We start from the raw sequence: 22,165 nt of genomic DNA on the forward strand, positions 1-22,165 counted from the left end.
TATGTTGTGCCATGATTCTTAACCTGTCAGAGCACAGGAATTTTTATGGGCATACTTGTTTTTTTAAAAGTTCCTGTGCCACAGCGGGGAGTTGGAACACCATCAAACCATTATGGTTATGTAATTGTAATTATATCACATACAGTATTTGATTGACCTTTTTTGATCGAAGAAGACTCTCATCACTCATCAAAGTATGTAAGATCCTAAAACTTGGATATTGCAGCAAATACAGATGAGTGACAAAGGAAAACTTCAATATAAAGTGTCTTGGGCCAGCACAGTCCTCCAGAACAGCTTCTTTGGTAAAAACGTTGCAAGTCTTAGACTCTACTGCAGGGTTGAACACCATTCTTCTAAAAGGTATTTACTCAATTGGTGTTTAGTGAGGAATACTGCCTAACACGCTAGTCTAAAATCTCCCATAGGTGTTCAGCTGAGTTGAGATCTGGGGACAAGCATATGATTTACATCATGGTCACACTCAAACTGTTTATCAACCCTCATGCTCTGTTTGAAAGCATCTGCATTTGTTATGTTTCTCCACTCATTAAGACAGGCTTTTCCTTTAACTTGTAACTCGTCTGCAGTTCTGTCTGTTTGAGTTGACAGATCCGTCATGTGAGATACAGAGCTTTGACACTAACATAGCTTCTTTATTGACAGAAGTGCTGGCTGCTAAATCCCTTGTCAAGCACACATCATGAGACCAGGGAACGGTCTGTCTCATCTGACAGTATTGTGTGACTTTGCTTCAAGAATCTTGCCCAACCCATTTTTTTGTAGGAACTCATAATGTCTTTAACCGCAAAGACATCTTTTCAGAATGTTTTTCAAATAAGGTAAAAACTACACTCCATAAAAGTACAGAATTAAGTATATCCTGGACACATAGTGGTATTTAATAATGCAAATACTGGGTTTATTAATTAAACTCTAATAAAATTAAAATCACTGACCAGAACAGGTAATGTTAAAACCTAGAGAAATAAATCCAGCCTGAATGGGGCTTCTTACATCCATTTTACTGGCCTGTGTTTGCTTAAAATGATAGACTAGTTCTGTAAACAGGCTGCAAGAGTATCATAATGTTTTGTACCTGCATATGCTGTACTGTAATTTTTGGGACATCTTTATGAACAACCTGACACAATTTCAGCTCCAAAGCAATTTTTAAAGTTATCCGTTATGTGGATTCTGCATGGTTAGTGAGGTAAATAGACCCCAGGGAAGCTATTGTACTTTGGTGGAAGGGCTCAGAAATGACCTCAAATACTCACTTAACATCCCATGGATTTTGATGCTCTTTCAGGAGTCACGCAAACAGTGGACAAGCAGTGGCCTGAGCTGGAGGCACTGCAGGCCTTCTCTCAACAGCTAATGCAAGAAAAAACTGCAAATTCTAATTCTGAATGATAGAAACTCACCTTAAGGTTAAGTGTAGTCATGTGTGCATCAGTCAACCTGTAAAATAAGTGCCTTCTAAATTAATGCCTGAAGGAAGCACAAGACTTCCCATCACGCTTTCTAGTACATTTCATTTGGGGCTGTAGGTCAACCAGATAAGAAGCTATGTTTATGAACTTGCATACCTGCCTAACAACATTCTGTCAAATTTATTAAGGTTGCAACGTGACAGGACGTAAGCTGTGCTTTGTAAAGACAAGGTCCTGATTTGTATTTGATTATGCCAACTAGAAGTTGGAAAATGAAAAATAACCAAAAGCCTAAGGTGATCTCTTCAGATATCTTGTTTTGTCCGACAAACAGTCCCCAATCATGTAGGACAAAGAAAGCATCAAATCCTTACAGTGGAAAATTGGATTAGACTTAATGACTACATTGTTCATCATATTCATTTATTGGGTCCGATTAAGCTGTGGTTTTCAGTTGCCCATTGGACTGATGCACTTCAGTTTTATTCAGTGCAGCTGCCTACAACAGCTGCAACATGGCTCACCTTAACTCACGCTGTACATCTATGACTCCCAAAGCATCTCTTCACACTTCAGCTCTTTAGTTTTTTATATACGCTTTTAAGCATGAGTGTATTGGGCTGTAGGCTCTGTCAAGTGATTCTTTGTGTACAGCAGTGCTTTGACTGAAGTATACACACTAATGAAGAACAGCAGCAGCTGCTGTTGTGATGACGGTGTTGTGTTTTTGCTGTGTTGCTGGTGTAGACAGGGTGTTTGTCATGTAATCTCTTTCTCCTTCTCCGATATTCAACCTTTATTCAAACCTCTGAAACACATTAGGCAATTTTAATGGTACAGAGAAACAAAGCAATAAGAGCAAAAACTGAACAAATAGTATAAAGACCATACAACCACAAATGTCAGGCCTTTAAAATAGCTTTTACAGTGCTGTGTACAGCGCACTGCTGTGGCCTATATAAAGCACTGAAAGAGAGACTTAAGTACTTCAATAGTACGATTCCTGCTGCAGAGAGTGAGACTGCTGAAGGGGGTTCAGGTGAGGTATCGCACCATGCTTCCCTGTTTTCCCTGACTTTTCTCTGACTCTGCTTCCTGGTTTTTAAATAGCAGCTTCTCACTCAGCTTCTTGTCAGACCTTCTCCCTGTCTTGTCTTTGACTTGTCAAGCATACAAAATTCTCCCAATCCCAATAAAAAAAGAAAGATAAATCAAAGGAGGAACTTATCTCAGGGCTTACTAACACATATTGTTAGATTTTACATGTACATTTAATAAAAAGGTTCTAGTGGTCCTTTAGGGGGTTATGGAGGTCCTCTAAAGAGGTTGTAGTGGTCAGTGAGGAAGTTCTGGAGATCATCTAGGAGTTTCAAGGGATTTTTTGAGGTTTTAAAAGCCATTGAGAAGGTTGTAGTTTTGGAAGTTTTAGTGGTCAATGACAAGGCTGTAAAGGTCCCTCAGAAGGTTCAGGGGGATGTTAGGAGGTTGTAGTGGCCATGCGAAGGTTCTTTGAAATGTCTTTTGGAAGAACACAGTTCATCCCTTCAGTAGAGTTCATTTCACTTGAAAAACATATGACAAGGAGCATTGAATTAACACCTTTTGGTTTCTTTTCCTTTATTCTGTCCACCATCTGTATGTTGGCATGTTCAGAGAGCCGAGCTCACAGCTACTGTGTTGATATATGTTGTTTGTGAGCTCTTTAAACTTACACCATCTAAATACCTCCCCAGTGCATAAGGAAACTCAAAGTCTTGAGCTGCTGTCCGTGGGGTGTGGCAGAGATAAATCTGTCATGGGCTCAGATATGGAAACTCATCTGTAAATCACTCCTGACAGTCAACCAGTATAGTAGTGGATGGTTAACCCTGCTTTTCTGGTTTCGTAAATGAATTCCTTTCTACCCCTTGCTTTTGTTTTTTGGTCTTCCAGTGAAAGCTGTCTACTTTACGATTTTGTTGACCACCCCTGCTCTTATTGTTAGACAAGCCTCCCATAGAAGGTTTTACATTTATTGTGCAGACAGCAGGGTGAGTGACATGAACTTGAACCCAGCAGGAGCATGCACTTGTCTGACTGTTACCACTGTTAACTTGCCCTTATCGCTTATAGTTTGTTTTGTTAACACTTTTTGTTAAAGTTGTTTTGGCGTTTTTAAATATCATATTTCTTTCCACCTCAGTATGAGGCAGTCTGAAGTTAGTCTAAATGTTTTTTTTAATTAAATGACTTCAATGTAGATAAATAAAAACATTTTAATTTTATGGCCCTAAAAATGTCTGCAGTCACGATATGTAAAAGCACTTTGACTGAAATTGCTCACCATATCTAAGTAAGAGAAGTTTAATTAAAGTATATAGCACCTGTCTAGATCAAACATTGCAGTGCTTCACAATAGAAGACGAAGCAAGAAATAAAATACAGAAACAATACGGAAATAATTAATAAGAGATTAAAAAAACAATAGAGTCAAACATGAAAAGGCTACATGTTCAGTCTTTTATAGTCAAGATTCAGATATCCAGGACTGAGATTTGGAGTCAGGTTAAATTATGATCTTGGTGTATTATTAACACTGTGTACTAGCAAATGCCCAAATGCTGATAAATATTTGATGTTGGTCGTAATTTTATCTACCCTCAGCTGCTGTGTCAGGAAAACTGCCCGTTTACAAGTTCACTTTATTCTCTACAAATCAAAATGGCCAGGTGGTTGTAGAGTAATAGTAAATTCATGACTGTTAATAGCTCACGGTACACAAAAGAAGTCCAGATAATCCCTGATCAGTGGCAACCTTTGACGTGTCAGTAAGTGTCATAATATCCCAGTGTCCTTTTCTGCATTGTGTTATTAAATATTAGACTACACAAGAGTGCAAGGAGACAAGATTATCTCAACTGAAATTGATAACAAGACCACTTTTCTTTCTATTTTCAAGTCTTTCAGCATTATGAGTTTTACACTGATTTTAAATACCAAACATTCTTTATTAGTTTTTTTTTTATATAAAGGTTTTTTTTTTTTAATAATAATAATATTTTTCCGTAACTATGGACAAGCAGTGCCTATGTTATTTGTCACATCATACAAAACTGTCTGTGGCAACAGTTGTTGGTTTAGCACTGAAATGTTTCAGTGAAGGCTGTTATTTAAAAATTAAAATGAACAATAAGGGGTGGCAGTAATTCAACTTGTCAGGGATAGTATATGATAAAGTTTTTTACGACTTGGAAAAATGCACCCGTAATGCCCTTGGTGTTGCTACATCATGTAATTTCTGAATAGTACTGGGCAATCTGGATTGTATCATCATTTCCTCTCAGTGTGATTCAGGGTCTTCCTCTACTCTCTCATTCACCTTCTCTCTCTCTCCCTCTCTCTCTCTCTCTCTCTCTGTCAAAGCATGCCTCTCTGTCAGTGTACATGTTTCTCTTCCTTTACTCATGTTTCTCCTGTCTCTGTTTCCTCGCCCATTAAAATGCAGGAACCCATCCACTGCTTTCTACCAGGCTTTCCGGCCTAGCAGATTACGAGGGTCAAAGCCTGTCAACGATAGGTATGAGCTCGGGTGTGTTTACACGCGTGTGTGTGTGTGCGTGTGTGTGCGTGTGTGTGTGTGTGTGTGTGGCCTGGACTGGCTGGCTAACCCAGACCCTGCACCCCTATAACGCAGCACACCTTGCAAGAAAATGTCCATGTTAACTTCAACCCCGAAGTGTCATTTTTCTGAAAATATGTCCACAAGCGTTGTCAACGAAGTGACACTGTCATCAACTTTTTAAAACAAATGACACTATCATTCAACAAAAATCTATTTTACAGTTAATGAAAGATGACTTGCATTGTTGAGGTTCCTACCACACCACAACTGCCTTAAGTCTTAACATCCACAAAACATTGTAAAACTCAAAATTGTATTGTGAGTGTATATTAAATTAGGTGATTAAAAATGTAAAAAAAAAAAAAAAAAAAAGTATGATTATAGTTTTTGTCATTAGGTCTTCATCTTAAGCTTTTTGGTGGATAGGCCTAAATTTAAAATAATTTCCTTAGACTTGGTTTCAGTGACCAAGTTTAGTAGGTAAAAGCTTTTTAAAAAGAAAATAAATATAAACACATAAACTTCAAACAGACAAAAGAAAGACTAATTGTCTCATTATGTTTTAAATACTGCTGTGTACACATTTCTGGCATTACTAGGGGGAAAGGGAACTGAATGTACTGCAAAATTATCACATGAAGATTGTAGGTACTGGTAGAAATTGCTATCAACCACTTCATTGTTGCATTCCAAAACTTACATGAATGAATCTTTATTTCACTTCTCTGGCAAACTTTTCTCCTTTTGTAAAATGAAAAATGGCACTTTGAGACCAACTACAGAAACAAAACGACTTGTCAAGCTGGACATTTCAGCAGCTGCGAGTGTGTAATGCATGGAGAGAGCATGGTACTGCAGGAAGCGTCCGAGTGCGTTTTGTAACACTCTGGTCTGGCTCTGTTTCAGGGCTCTGTGACACTTTTGAGTATCTCCGTTCTGCCGGTCACGAGGATGTGGCGCTCAGGTTTCTCTTGCCCATACAACGTGTGCAGCACAGGGCCAGGGGGTTTTAGCACTGCAAATAGAAGATCACACTGAGATAGCATGACAGAGGTTGTGTTTTATGACGTAATATTCTTATGTCATTTGTATGCTCAGATGAGAAGCTGGTGATTATCGACTTGAATTCATTGACTCAGGGAATTGAATTTTAAAATGAATTCTTATATTTTAAGAACTTTTCCTAAAACCAAAGAAATTGACGATAGAGGTAGAGCTGGACTACTAAATAACTTGTCTGGGCTATTGAGCGTGTGTAGTGCTGTCAGCTAAGTCAAATTAACTGAACATGCCAATGCATTTCACTTTATTGATCATGCAGTCCTCACCACAGGGAGAAACCCAAGAAGAAACTATTAGTGCTGAAATCATTAGTCGATTGATTTATTAGACTATCAAAATAAAATTAATAAGCAGCTTTTCTGATTAGTCAATTTTTTAACCAAAATTCTTCAATGTGAGAATTTACTGCATTTCTTTGATTTATATATTTTATATATATTATTGGATCTTGGATATTCTTCAGCTTTTGAACAAATCAAGCAATTTTTTTCCTACATTTTGTAGACTAAACAGCAAATCAGTCATGAAAACTGTCATTAGTTGCAGCCCTAGAAGGTATAACTGAATCATTTCCAGGTCTTGAAAATGTGGATTGTTAATTATTATAAAGCATGTAAGTACTTGTTGAGTAGCAACGTTACTGTTGGAGGATCAATGGCATTTGTTTGTAACTTAGAAGTAATTATGGTTTGCATTAGTCAAAACAACTTTTTGTTCCCATGTGCTGTCACATGGAGGCTGTTTGAGGTCTTGATTCTTTGCCATGGATATCTAATTGGCTGTCAACAACCACTGACAAACAAACTCTGGGGTTAAGGTGGCAGTGCGTTTGTATTCAAGCCTTTGATGTTGAACCAGTGGTTGGCACCAGTGGTTGAAATTATATGACATTGTCTGAGCAAAGAGCTCCGGGGCTCAGATCCTAGTTTGGGTCCAAGAACACAGGGATCCTTTAGAGAGTCTCAGGGAATCTTCAGGAAAATTAGTGTAATTTTCATTGTGACTTTTGCTTCATCTGCCAGATTTGAGCACAATGGCATAGTGTGTGTAATGTGTGTTCTTACCCAGCTGTGTGTTGCCAAACAAATTATAGCAAATATTTTTTCAGCCCATAGTTTTGGTCTCTGATCTTAATGTGTCAGATGATTATATTTTATATTTGGCAGTGCCTGGGGTGAAAAATTATGCTAATATATGTTAAATTTATTACATTTTTACTGTGAATCATATTGAGACATGCAGTATAGTTTATATTTTTCTTTCCAATTATTATTACACAGTAATGACAAAGGCATTAGTCACATAAAGCATTTGATTTACGCGGAATAAATTAAGACATAAGTGACATGGGAATATCCTCCTGGTGTATCTCCACTCCCATGATTCCTACCAGCTGTTGGCAAGTAATCAAAGACCATTAGTGGAATGAAACGGATGTAACTGTCATGAATGTGTGAATAATTCAGTGCAATGAGCATCAGATGTACCAGTGTCCATATGACTATAATCTTAAGAGCGAATCAGGTCCAGATGAACTGGATGTTTATGTATAACAACAGTAGCAGTTGAGCAAGTGTGTCGTTGCAGCTGACAAAAGATTTGACGCTTCTGTTTGTTCTCCGTCCAGCTCATGTTTGCCCCTGGGCTCTTTAACTCACAGTGCAGCTTTATTCAAAACTTTTCAACTAACCGCAGGTGAACCTGAGGGAGCCGCCTCATTCCATCTCTCTTTGTCCTGCGCCAGCTCTCCTGCAAGGTTGGGCTTGTACGTTGTGAAAGGGGGGTGGGGTTGCTCACAAACTGTTTGAGGGCATAAAGGAGCATTCCTGAAAATGATTGCTTTGTGAAAAATGTAAAACCTCAGCAGGGCAGTGAACCCCCACATCACTTCTGCAGAAACAGCCATGATATTTTGCACAAGTTTCTACTATGTTGTGGGCATCAGTGAAAATGTTCTGATTAAATTTTAAAATTAGTGACAAGGTTGTACTTGAGAAATTCAAGTTTGTGAATGTATAGATTTTTTTAAATGGCAAAATAAAATTTGTGCAAAATGATATCAACAATGAGGTTACATAAAGGCTGAGAGGAAAAAATATTTTGTGAACATCTGGGTATTAATTCAAAGCAGAAAATGCATTTTGTCAAAAGTAAATTTATATTGCAAATTTTGGCCCCGATGTTGACTATTAAAGCAGCGCCGAAATTAGTACCTGTAACGCTTAAGTATTAGCATATAGTGTTGCATGTGTAACTTCAGTGACACACACAGAATGCGAACCTTTCCCATTTGTCTGTTTTGAATTTGTACTCATATGTTCACAAAAGTTTGCTTTTTTTTATTCTTTGTGTAATCTCAGCGTTGATGTAATTTGTGCACAAATTTTATTTTGACATTCTCAATTTTTTCCTGCAACTCTTCACATTCACATCTTTCCACAGGGTTACTAGGCTGATAAACAACCATGGATTTTGAAATTATTTCTGAACATCATTTCACAAGCTCAAAATCTTGACCCTTATTTGATCCCATACAGCTCTCTTTAGATCTCGGGTTCACCACAGGAGATTCATTTATTTTAGACTAACTAAATTATAAGTTACACTCTGGGTTTGTAAACATTTCAGAAAAGCGATCTGTTGATCTGCTCAATGGATTCATTGTGAGGCTGTGATTAGTCCCAAGTAAAGCAGCAGCAGCAGCCCTTTTATTGCCCTGCATCCACAGTGACCAACTTTATGATTACAGACAATAAAGAAAAGACAGATTTATATTTGGACTGAGCACACCTGATCACTGGCCCTACGCTCAGCCATGGAGGGTTATTTGCTCCAGACCAGGTATGCAGCCAGCGTTTATGACACAGAAACAAACATTTCATTATGAGGAAAACTGAACGTGAGAAAGCTGCATTTTAACTCTTGATGTGCTGATAGGACACATCCATACTGGTGAACTCCTTAATCAGTTTAGTTGATAAATTCACAGCAATCTGCCATTATCATTCCCCTATGAAATCATGTATCTTTTAGAAACTGTTGCCAGTTTATTCAACATCTGTTAAAAATTGGATTTTCACCACATACTCCTTTTTTTCTTGGTATTGAAATGATTGTGGTCACCCTGCCTCCATACAAATGAAAAACATGCACACAAAAAAACACTTTGTAATTGCCAACACGCTGTGGGGCATATTCTAAGAGAACCTAGCCCAATTTTGTTTCAAAGTCATTGTAAGAAGTGCACACAACAGTAAGTACATAATTTTGAACGGATTACTCAGCGTTTGTACAGGAGGTACCTCCCTCCAGCCAAATCACTAACTGCAGGTCTTTGATAGACATGACATGACTTGACATTGTGCAGAGGTCTAGTCTCAAACCTAACAAGGCTTTTTTTAGATGCAGGGAGAAACTAATGGCTGGAGATCATAACCATCAAAGACTCTTAAACCACTTGCGTGTCTCAAAGACAGCACCGGATGGTGGCAACATTTTCATCCTGTCAACTTTATCTTTGGAAACTTTGCTGACGTTTGACCTTTTTATTTATCTAGAAAAAAGTTTGCTGAGCACACATGCAGCCTTTTCATCATCGCCTCGATGATGAAAAGCATAGCATGGTCGCCCATACAGTGGGTGATTATGGACAATAATGAATTATGCATTTAATTCCAACGTAATTGGGGCTGCAGCTAACGATTATTCTTATTATTGATTAATCAGATGATTATTTTCTCAATCAATTAATGGTTATGTCTCTAAAATGTTAGAACTCAAAAATGTACTATCAGTTATGGCAAAAAAAAAAAATCATATCCTTACATTTGAGGTGCTTAGACCAGCAACCCATCAACTAATTGACTTTTTATGGATCTTTAAAGACAGTTTTCCCAGTTAATCTTTAAGATAACTTTTAAGCTGTATCTCTGCTGTGTAATGTCAAGTCACGATTTAAACTCAAGCTTTGCAAAAACCAGACTGAAGCCACAGTGAAAAACAATTGCTGAGACAAGTATCAGGCCCAGTGTCTTGGCAGCAGAGTACCTAGTGACATTAGTCTGACCCAAACCCTGTACTTCAGAGAGGGAGCCAAATGAGGCTGAGGATGCATCCCAGGTGATACAGTTACAAGTAGACAGCTCTGAGTACAGGTGTGAATGGACCCAAGATGCATTGAGGAGACACTTAACTGACGTCCTCCGCTACACTTTCATAATGAACCAAGAATATTTTTACACTTGTCACAATGTCTCCCACACATTGATTTATTTATGGCGGCCCATCACAATATCAGCATTGACCACATTGATTTTCCTTTTTTCTGTTTTTTTTTTTTTTTTTTTTTTTTTTTACTATTTCAAATGGATAAAATCCTATTTCATTGTAGAGCTGTGGAAAGCTCATTGATTCACTCAGGCACTCCTTGCCCCGCTCTCTCCCTCTCTCTTCCCCTCTCCCTGTCTTTCACAAACATATTGACAATAGACCCGTCTGTCATAGTCGGTCTGGCTAAAAACAACATTGCATTTGGTCTTTACAAACAGAAATGATGTTTGTGTTTATTTGCACATAGATCGGGAAAGTAAGTCGATCACAAATGGTCACTGGAGATGCATATGAAGACCTATTCTAATGCCAGGTGTGAACTGACATGCTTAGAGCTGTCCACTTGGGATCAGATCACCCGAGACGCATATTAATGCCAGGCCTGAACACCGCCTAAGTCCTTGATCCTGTGATAAATGCTCTGCTGCATACAGAGGCTCGTTAACGGTGAGGTGCCAGGATTTTCCCATTAAAGCCTCAGGAGTAGCACTATTACTTTTAACACATTCCAGTGCGGTCTTAATCCACATTGAGCCAAACAAGTGGCACAGACCCAGATCACTCAGGGAGGCAAAGAAAAAGTAGTGAAATATGATATCGAAGCACATGGTGCGTGCTGAAGAGCTGGTTTAGGTTGAACACCATTTTGCCTGTGATTATTTAAGGCTGGAGTGACCCCCTGCCCTGGATCACCCCCTCTGTTTGCATATGGAGTTTGATGGTCACATTACACTGTGGCTCTTTATCACTTCTTCAGGAGCAGGACGGCTCTGCAACCATTAACAAACATCCCTGCTGGTAGTTATTTTAGCCTCTAGACAGGCTAAAATAACAAGGTCCTCCATAACCCGTTTAAATTAAGAGTGATGGCTAAAGCTCATCCGCTGTCTCAAGAATTCAGATCTTATCCTTGACTGTATTAAACCCTCAAGGGCCTTTATTCCTGCTCATACTCCCTGTCGTCCGGTTCATCCACCAAGACATCTGCTAGAGGTGTCCATGTCTTAGCGGAGGACAGGCTGGGGGTCTCTGAGCATGTCACGTAGGGACATATGCAGAACAAGGCCATGTTTGTGCACAAGTCTAGGGATTATATAACAGGCGAGGGTGAGAGTAGGACAGTTCCTTTGAGCTGTTTACTAGGAAGCTCGGTGGCAGCAGACACACCTACTCATGACTCTGATTTACTGCTGGAAAAATAAAACTTCCATCTCCAGACAAGAGGTCCCTGAGGTCTGTCTTATGTTGTTTAGTCTCTATTGTGTCGGCGTGGACCTCCCCTTATGTAGACCACACGTCCCGACAATACAGCGTCTGAAAAATCCACCATGTTCAGAGGCACATATTAACATACTTCCAGCATCCTGCAATTGTCATTATTGCTTGAAGCTTTTCAGGGCATTAAGGACAAAGGCAGCTAGTCACGATGCTTTCCTTTGTGACTACTGTAGTTCAAAATGCAAATTTTTTGTTTTGGGGGAATTTCAAGTATTCCCCGCGGGTTGTTTCCCCCTTGCAAAATTCAGGATATTTGTTTTGATCATGACAAGCATGTTGATGGCATTCCTAGTTTCACACATCTCTCAGTGCACATTATCATTTTACCCAGACTCCTCGGCGGTGAAAGAAATTAACATGGAAAGATTACACAGCAAAAATGTTCACTTTGAATCCTTTGTCCAGTTTTAATTAATAATTAACAACAAAAAGGAAAGTTTTTGTGTGGTTTGACGTAAGTTGTCGTCATGGAATCGTCCTGTTATACTTCAAATACTTCAAATTTGGTTTTTTGTCTGAGCACTTGAGGGACTTTCCTAAAATGGATTAGGAGTTTAAAAATTTCTGTATGTCTTTTTAAGAAAGCTTAAGAAATGTTTGGTCAATTAATTGATAAGTTGATTGACAGATTATTCAACCACAATCAATCATTTCAGTCATTTTTCAAGTAAAAATGCCAAACATTTGCTAGTTACAGCTTCTATATAGGATTTTATGTTTTTCTTTGTCACATATGATAGTAAGATGAAATACATAAATAGATTGGCTGATTTTCATTTGGAAAATCATCAGAAGATTAATCGATAATGAAAATAATCGTTATTTTCAGCCCTAGAAATGTTAAAAGAATTTTCTGGATCGAGAAAGTATCTTAAGAAATGAAAAACATGACAGTCTTGACTGAGACATATTCTTAAAGTAATTGATCTCCATCAAAAACATTTTTATTTACAGTGGAGATTTCCATGGAAAACTGGACGTGACCGCTGCCATGATCTGATTTATCTAACTAGATAGGTAAACATGAGAAGCTCAGAGGTCCCCTGTTGAGAAGGCTCTCTTGTAAAATACTGGTCTCTTTGTTTTCAGAGAGGGTGATCATTAGTGGAGCAGAGTGTTGAGGGGCCAGCTTGGTTGGTGGCAGGGTCAAGCAAGTAGTTGGTTTTTTATTTATTTTTTTTTTTTTATGTTTTCAGTAAGTGAAATGGAAGAAGCCACTTTCAGTTCTCTGTACATGTTACATGTGCAGGTTCACACTGCTGAGTGAATCGGGGATTGTTTTGAAAGTTTCAAATGTTAGAACCATGATGACTGTGATGTTTGAACGCTTTAGCCTCCTCAAAATGGAAGCCTCTAGCTGAATTCTGCCATAACAATGAGTTCATTGTGATCAATAAGAGAAGACTGTGAGTTTTCCCTGAAGTTTTTTGCTCAAACTACTCGGAGCCTCTGCTGACCTCCTCTGATGCATCAGCTGAACTGCATCTTGAAAGACAAACAATGAGACCCAGGCTAAAGCAGGCCGCTGCATCTGAAAGAGGGCAACGGTGAGTCGTCAGTGAGCGCACTCCTCTGTTGTTACAGCCCCCACCCTCCAGCTATTGTTTTGAAATACACTCCCAGAGGGGGGGGGGTTATCACTGAGGTCTAATTTATTCAGCTGCCTCCCCCTACAGTGAGTGTTTGTATGTTTTGGGACCGGGACGTGTGCCGGTGCATCTGTGCCCCAATGGAGAACGCAGTGGATTTCGGACACTATAAAACATCATGTGACAAACGAGGTGGAAGAGAGAGATGGAAGAGACCACAGTTTGCTCCTGCACGTGTCTCATATGATACAGAGCCACACACAAAGTCAGACTCAAAAGCATATGAGTAACTTGTTGTGTGTGAGCAGGCAGGAGCTCTGTGTCAAACAGGAAACATGCCGATGATGGAAATCGGGCTGTAGCTGGTATCAAACCAAAACACCTTGTGGTTACAGGACTGTTTTGATAACCAGTCCTCACTGAGGAGCTCGACTGTGTGTTGTCCCAGCATGATGGTGGCTCTGACACAGATGTCTGGGTTTGGAGGCGCTGGCCTCGGGGCCGGAGGTGTCCAAAGCTGGAATGTGCTGCCATGTGGTCCTGCAGACTTTGTTGGGGGGGACGAGTGCATGTGTGCTCTGCTACAGTCTGCGGGAAAGGCCCATGTTGAGGTTAACACAGCGAGTGGTCCTTATATAAACCGCCACATGTCCTCCTTGAATAAAATGTACAATTTACTTTATTTTGCTTGGACGCCGAATAGTAACAAATTAGTTTAGGCCTTGTTTTTTCTCCCTAACATTTCTAAACATTTCAGTCTTTAAGGCCAGATCTCCCAGGCACTTGAAGAGCTAATTTGTTCCAAACAAACTGCATGTCTTTTATTTTTTATTATTGATAAAAACATATTCCAGCCTCAGCTCGTGGACATTAGTCTCTCTCTTTGTCGCATATGTGTAACTGCTCAGTTCAAAGGGAGGAATGTCTTCTCCTCGCGTTGTTTATCAGTGTTCAGATCACAAGTCCAAGAGAGACGCTCATTGTGGAATGCAAACTCATTTACCCTGCTGTCACTGTGTCAGTGTGGATCTGTTATGCTGTACATCATCTCTGAACTACAGTTAAAATATTTTTAGCTTGCTCAGTAATTCGACAAGAACTCAGATGAGTAGGAAAATGAGCTGGAATTTTTAAAGTATTTCCTTTGCTCACATATTTTGTTCGTTGTGTTGCCCCAGGACAGACGGAGAGAAGACTGTAGAAATGTGGAACGTTGCATTACCAATGTGATCACTTGCAATTACCAATAAAAACGTACAATATTCTCATTTCGTAACACTATACAGTTCATGAAAAAATAACCCATCTCAGTCAGCTTTTCACACTTACTTTTGATGGCTCCTACACAGATTTCACAATGTAACTGCTTGAAATTATTTTCCCCAACACTTTAGATATAGAATAATCACATTAAATGGGCACTGAATGGTAAACGTGCTGAAACATGACTGGAAATTCAGGAAAACTGTTGTGGAGATTAACTTTGGCACAGTTTAAATTGCTCGATTGTTTGTAAAAACACAACATACTTTGGCATCAGTGCCAGCTGCTGTTATCGTATACTCATACTCATCTCTTATTTCTCTTTAAGGGTGAACAGCACTGCACTTTTGTTATGCCCTACAAAAAAAAAAAAAGAAGTTATTTAATAAAATATGCCCTACTGTCAACTCAAGAGTTACACATTTGTACTAAGAGAAAAGATCAGGGACATCAAGTACATGTATAAACACACTGCCTCCTATTTAATTAAGGCTTAATCTTTGAATAAGTCGTCCTGTGCCTCTGGAGTGGCGACGGTCCTGGCAGACAGTGGTAGAGAATAATGTAACTTATTCAAGAGTCTTCCCAGGAGTAAATTAAGTGGAGAGGGAGGGAGAGGCTGAGCTCCGCCCCTTTGTTTTCTCACCATGTGACCGAGCGGGGTTTTAAGACTCACTCGGCACCTAGTCAAACAAGAGTCATCAGTGTTTGAACACACAGTGGACTAGTATACCAGAAAACTTTAGCAGACTTTGGAGAGACGCTAAGATGCGCTGCAGAATGAGCTACACTCTGCCCTGCTCCCCGGGAACTTCACCCACATATTCTGGGCGGTTGATGTCTTACAGAGCGAGATGCAGGTAACAGGCTTTTGTGTACGGTCTCTGTCATGTGTTTTACTGTCGGATTAGTTCACGTTTATGTGGCGTGTGTGCTTGTTACAATCGGTGGGTATGTTGCCGTTCTTATGGTTTGAGTATGTTGTTTCATTTTAGCTCATTTAGGTTTTACTGCCTCCTATATCTTTATGTGGACTTAGGATCTTTAACTCAGTCAGGAGTGTGTTATCCCATCTTTGGCATAGTTGACATCCAATCTGCTAAATGGCCATTTGCTCTCACTGGGTGCCCCGCATGTTTTAAGTATTTGGCCATCAGCTGTTTGGTATGCACGCCTCTGTCCTCTCTCTGGTCTGGTTGTGGCACACCAGCATGTTTTCCCTCAAGTGTGGCATCTGTTGGGTTTGTGTTTGTAGCCCCCCCCCCCCCCCGGCTGCCCACAGTGCGCTGTACGTGCGCTCCAGCATGTGTGGATGTAAACGTTGCATAGACTCCTGGAGCTCCACATGAAGCTGTGGCGCTGCACAGTTCTCACATTTGGTTTATAATGTTTTTTTTTTGTTTTTTGTTTTTTTAAATCCACAGAAAGTTTGAGTGTAGTTACTGAAGTTAGTTTATTGTTGACTTTCCCCCTGCAGTTCTCCAAGTTCAATCTCCATCAGATTGACTCACAAGAGATATCGTTTCAGTATTGAAACAACTCAGAACTCGTGAATATATTTCATATGAACGTATATATTCCATATTTAGTTAATGGGTTGTTTACCTCGGTTTATCTGTTTACATGTTTTTTTCTCGCTATATTTATATCAGATTTGACTTTAAACTACTTCCAAACTCTATTAGTCTGTCTGCACATTATGTTCCCTCTCATGCCTCAGATTCTCGTCAGAGCACCTTCTAGCGGCACGAAAACGCCTCGGTCTTTTTTTTTTCCTTCTCCCCCATCCACATCCGAGCAGGGCGGATGATTGTGCAAGAGAGCTTTTCGGGAGAAAACCGTTATCTGTTGAAACGGATAAAGATCTTGTAAGGAGTTTATTTCTTTCTTTCCGCGAGGTAAACTCTCGCGAAACTTGGAATCGTTTCGTTGTGTGAGGATCTGCAGCGTCGTTGAGTAAGTTGGTGGCCTTTTGTTTATAAAGTGGGATGCGTTGTTTCTTTTTCTCGGTGGAGGGGGGAGGGGCTGGAAAACGAGATGTTGCGCTGCCCTAAGTGGCTTTGATAACAGTTTTAAGAAAAGCTACTCACGAAGAAGCAACGTGGGTGCTTAGTGTTTTACCACGACATGATAAAACATGTCCTCATACAGAGTCTGCAGATGGAAACAATGAGATTTAGCTGAGAATGTAAACTGATCCATGTCGGCGGCATCAGCCGCACCCGGAATACCACTCCTGCAGGATTGAAGCTACACTCCCTGTCTGTGATGTGCTTTCTCTGCACTGCTTTCATACATAGATACTGTAGCTGATGCATGCTGAAATGCTGGTATTTCAATACTCCCCTGGAGCTTTGTTATCCGACTCAGAAAGGTTGTGGTGAAATGTGTTGCATCCATCCTTTGTGCATTTTACATTTTAAAATCATTCTATACAAGTAATGTGTGGTGCTGGTTTCATTACCTGTTAATATGCACATCTGATTCACACGTGACACAGCCTTCACTGTATATTCCTATTCAGACTCAAACACCTGGTTTTTACTGATGAAAGACGTCAGGTGAGGTGACTCTGCGTGGAAACTTACCCTTGAGGAAGTTTATAGCGTAGCCCCTGTCATGTTGATATGGGCCACAAAGATCCCTCAAAATAAAAGACATAAGCAATTTAAAGTGCAATCTCCATCTAGGACATGTTTGTTGGTGACAAGACACATCAACAGCAGTGTTTAGGACTTTGGGGTTTATCATTTATTTAGTGTGTGGTGTCTGTGATGAAGGCCAACTGGTATCAGTATATTGGCGTTAGAGTTTGTTATTTTGGGACTTAATGCAGAAATCTATGTAAAGTAAATGGTGCCGTAACAGAGGTAAGAGAAGAACCTGTGCTGAAAGTTTTTTGTCATTTTAATCATGGTTTGTGAAGTGGTATTGAAATGTAGCTATTTTAAAAGACCTCTTCAGTTGTGAGATGACTGGCCACACAATGGAATAATAAGCATGAGACAAATTTCCCCTCTCGCCCCCTCTCTCTCTCTCTCTCTCTCTCTCATGTTTTTCATGTAAGTCACTAGTTTGCTTGGTTTGTAACATCCCACTTTGCCTTTAATAACATCTTACATTGGCTCTATGTTGGTTTTGAAAACACTCATCTGTGACACTTTCTCTCGAGAGCACTAAAAATAGATTTTTTTTTTTATTTTTGGCATGTGTGTGCGCGTTTGTTTCGGATAAGGAATCAGTTCTTCTCATTCTCCAGAAACTCTGTCAAAATTCTGTCAGAAAAATACGCAATGGGTTTTTTTTTTTTTTTTTCGTTTACACCTGAGAAATACCAGTGAACTATTTGAGGTCATGTTTGTCACTAACTTGGCAGTTAGTGAGTGTGTAAGAGCTGATGTCAATCGAGACCATGTGGTAGACATGAGATTGGTATCTTGTGGTAACTTGAGCTCTTTCTCTCCACAGTGCATCCGGAGCCAGTGTTGTTGCCATCGATAACAAGATTGAGCAGGCAATGGTGAGTTTTCCCACAGATTTGAAAGTTACAACAGAATGTGGTCAGGTGAAACACATTCTCTGCAGGCCTGTACAGTGACTGAATCATAACGAATGTTATGCTGCTGACATTAAAGTGACAACTGTGTCAGAGAGGATGAACATAAAACCCGCTTGGAGGAAAATTTAATGTAATAATAATAATAATATGTGATAAATTCAACCAACATCTAGTTCAGTAATGCTTCTGCATTTCCTGTTCTGAATACAGCCCTCAGTAGGGCCTTCGTAAAAAAAAAATAAAATAAAAAAAAATCTCAAAATCCACACAGTTTCATTGACAAGTCATCTCTTGGAAATGCAGCTGCAAAATCCCCATGGTAATGACGCCTCTGTGCTAAGATGTTGCAAAAAAAAAAAAGTAGTCACACATCATCTTAAAGCTGAGATGATGTTTTTTCCCTTTTCTTTCTTTGAGGAAAAAACCTGCAGTTTAAAAAATGATTATGCCCATTTATATTTCTAGTGTCACTTTGTGTAGTAACTTTTGTCTCCCATTTCTTGTCTTCTCTCAGGACTTGGTGAAGAGCCACCTGATGTATGCTGTTCGTGAGGAGGTGGAGGTGTTGAAGGAGCAGATCAAGGAGCTGTACGAGAGGAATTCAGTGCTGGAGCGCGAGAACGCCGTGCTGAAGTCGCTGGCCAACACGGAGCAGCTGAACCAGCTGTCCAATCAGCTCACCCAGGGCAGCAGCACATCGCCTCCGCTGCAGCAGCAACACCCGCTCATCACCAGCAACAACACCCCCTTGGCGCACCACGACGGGAGTCAGAGCGTCCCTCATCAGCCCAACATCACCTCGGCGTGATCCCCCTTCCCTCAGTTCATACGCGCAAACACACCTTCCACGGACAGGAGTGGAAGATCCTGTTAGAAAAAGACAACAACTACTACCGTCCCCTTAGCTCCATAAAGCAAAAGGCTCGGCTCTGCGTTCAGTATGTTCCATTTTAGGAAAAATCAACAGCGACATCTTTGTTTGCCACCAAGAGCCATGCTTCAGTGTGTGCACGCTGCCGTCACCGGGCCTTCACATTATTAAGACATTTACCACCCCTTGAAACGTCTTATTCTGGCCCTGTGTTTGGCTGTAGGAAAGCTGAAGAAGGAAGGAGGGGCAGGGGAGCCGGTGCGCACCATAAAACTGCATGCCGTTCTTGTGCAGGAGATGGGGGTCAAAGGGCAAAGAGAGCTTGATTTGTTGGGGCAACAAGTGGTGGAAGAGGACGGTGCCTCTGTGAGGGGCCAGTGTGGCGACGAGGGTCCTGTAAAAAAACATCCAGCAGGGACTGTCCTTCCCAGTATCTCTACCCCACATCACTCCAGCGCTGGAAGAGGCCAGAGAACCGAGGGAGAAGTGGGGGAGAGGGTTCGGCTTCCCTGAGCAGAGGAGGACGCCAGCGGGCGCCTCAGCTTGAGCGGAGCGAGTCGAGCGCCTTGGCTTGTTATATGCTGCAACAAAAGCTTGCGTTGTTTTCTCAGAGCCACCGTACTTTGACATGAATCATAATACTTTTTCATTAGTTCAGTTTTAGTATTTGCATTTATTTATTTCAGGGCTGCTATTTTCATAATGTAAATGAACAATGTCATGGAGATACTTATTAAAAACAAAAAAGAAACCTTTCTCTTTGGTCTTTTGGTATTTTAGAATCTGTCAGGTATAAAATTTGGTAGTCTCTTGCAACAAGTAGATCTCAATAAGTAGGCAATAAGTTCCATAATAGAAATTTTTCTTTTCATGAAATAGTGCTAACACTAAAGCCGAGCTTGCATTAGGTGGGAGCCAGGTTGAATGTATATTTTGTAAAGTGTAAAGTATTAAGAGCGAGGGAGGAGGGTTTGTACAGGAGAACCAAGATATGAAATATGTGATGGGATGTTTCGATAAAGAAAACTATTAAATAACTTTCTAGACTTTCTTTGTCAAAACAAAAAATAGAAATGAATTTGGGGGTTTGGTTGTGGGGATGAAAAGCTGTGAAAATTGTTCGACCTACTTTATAACCAAAGACACAAAGCTGTGTAAGTTTTTTTTTTTTTTTTTTTTTTTTTTTTTTTTTTTTTTTTTTCTTTCTCCCATTTTTAAATGCACACTCGTATTTTTTTCTACTCTCTCCATCCCTATATTTTGTTGCTGTTTTGCATGTTCTGCATGATCTATAATCAAACCACTTTCTTACCTCATGTTTTTATCCAGCACTCTTATTTTTCTGTCAAGTTGTCAGTCTGTGAATGATTGTGAGAGGATTTATGAAAGCGAAAGAACAATGGGCAGAGAGGGTGGAGTAAGTAGTCGAGGGTGAGAATTAAAAAAAGAAAAAAAAAAAGAAAAAGAATGGAAAGGCATTAGTGTTGGCTGGAGGAAGGGGCCTTCCATTAGTCAGAAAAGGAGCCATCTTTTGTTTTCATGTGTTGAATTTCATATGCAGAGAAAAGATTTTGTTACATTGCAAATTTTAATGTATTTAATGAATGCAGCATTTAGATTTCGATTGTAGTGTACCAACACTTTGCTAACAAAGGAAAAAAAAATAACAACTAGACGACAATATCTTCAAAACAAAACAATGGAAACTATTAAATATTTCACACTTTAAAGCTGGAACCCAGTCGATTGTGTATGAGCATATTATGGGATGTCCTGTCTGTGTCACGTCTTTGTGCCTCCTGTGCCGTCGTCTGCTGTCGTCAGGCGATCCGGTTTCTTTCTCTGTGGCTTAGAACCAAACCAAAATGCTTGGTAATTGTACAATCAGTCATCTTTCTACAGGATGGACTCTTTAATTTCCCACTTTTTTCTGTTTGCAAATGGGCTCATTTCTTCTCTGTTTAGAGTTGTTTTCTTTCTGTTTTTCTTTTTGTTTTGAAGGAGATGCCGTGTACATGCCAAGTGTACTGTATGAAAGTGATCACTGAGCCTTGGAGAAAATATCTTAACAATGCCCTTGTAATGTGCTGTTCAGACGATTTTAGTTTTCAGTCAGAAATAAATTACTGTTTTATTAAGAGACTGTCTTTGTGTGTTTTTATTACCCCCCTTATTTATCACCCCATTTTGTGACAAATGTCGAACCACTCTTAACGTTTCTATTACATTTTGTAAACCATAAAATCCAAAACATGGGTCTATAACAGGGGTCCCCAAACAGCGGCCCGCAGGCCACATCCGGCCCGCCAAAGCAATTGGAGTGGCCCACTTAACGATCCCAGACAATCCCTCTAAACATCAACCAATTTTTATTAAATTGCATTTTCCTATCATAACATCATAACATATCCGTACCTAAAGGTTGGCATTCTAATTAAAATTGACCATAGTTATGAGCTATTTATAGTTAATAGTGGCTCATCTTCACCTCCTCACACAATGGTATATTCTGACGTGACTTTGATCGTGACCGAGCCAGCGTCAAGCTGCAAAGTTCTGAGGTGGGAATCTGTCATGAAGGTGGTTGTGTCCTGCATAAACTTCATCAGAGCAAACGGACTTAAACACAGGCAGTTCCAAGCCTTTCTCTCCAAGCTAGAATCAGCCCACGGAGACGTGCTTTACCACACTGAAGTCCGCTGGTTAAGCCGGGGCAGAGTTTTGAAGTGTTTTTACGACCTGCTACCCGAAATCAATGCCTTTCTCCTGACAAAGGGAAAAACTGTCCCAGAGCTGATCGACACAGAATGGAAATGGGACCTCGCCTTTATTAACAGATGTGTCAGAAATTTTAAACGGCCTCAACTTGCAGCTCCAAGGCAAGGGAAAACTAATCTGACATGTATTCCCAAATCAAAGTATTTGAGCTTAAACTAGCGCTGCTTATTGGACAGGTGCAAAAACAAGACTTCACCCATCTCCCTGCTACTCGAAGCCTCTCAGCTGAGAAACCGGCGGTCCCGTTCCCAACCGAGAAGTCAAGGCAAGGGGAAACTAATCTGACATGTATTCCCAAATCAAAGTATTTGAGCTTAAACTAGCGCTGCTTATTGGACAGGTGCAAAAACAAGACTTCACCCATCTCCCTGCTACTCGAAGCCTCTCAGCTGAGAAACC

At 40.1% G+C, this 22,165-nt stretch overlaps 1 protein-coding gene across 1 annotated transcript in view; it reads left to right on the forward strand.

The window, feature by feature from the left end:
* LOC111240324 (TSC22 domain family protein 2-like) overlaps positions 1–21,128 on the forward strand; it is a 36,587-nt gene extending 15,459 nt beyond the window's left edge. The window contains exons 2-3 of the mRNA XM_022770296.1: positions 18,027–18,078; positions 18,632–21,128. Of these exons, the coding sequence (XP_022626017.1) occupies positions 18,027–18,078; positions 18,632–18,925 (346 nt within the window). The 3' untranslated portion in view covers positions 18,926–21,128. The remainder of the gene's footprint in view (positions 1–18,026; positions 18,079–18,631) is intronic.
* Positions 21,129–22,165: the final 1,037 nt, after the last annotated feature.

The sequence above is a fragment of the Seriola dumerili genome, unplaced genomic scaffold (genome assembly GCF_002260705.1).
Source record: "Seriola dumerili isolate Sdu_G_001 unplaced genomic scaffold, Sdu_1.0 BDQW01000002.1, whole genome shotgun sequence".
Taxonomy (NCBI): Eukaryota; Metazoa; Chordata; class Actinopteri; order Carangiformes; family Carangidae; genus Seriola; species Seriola dumerili.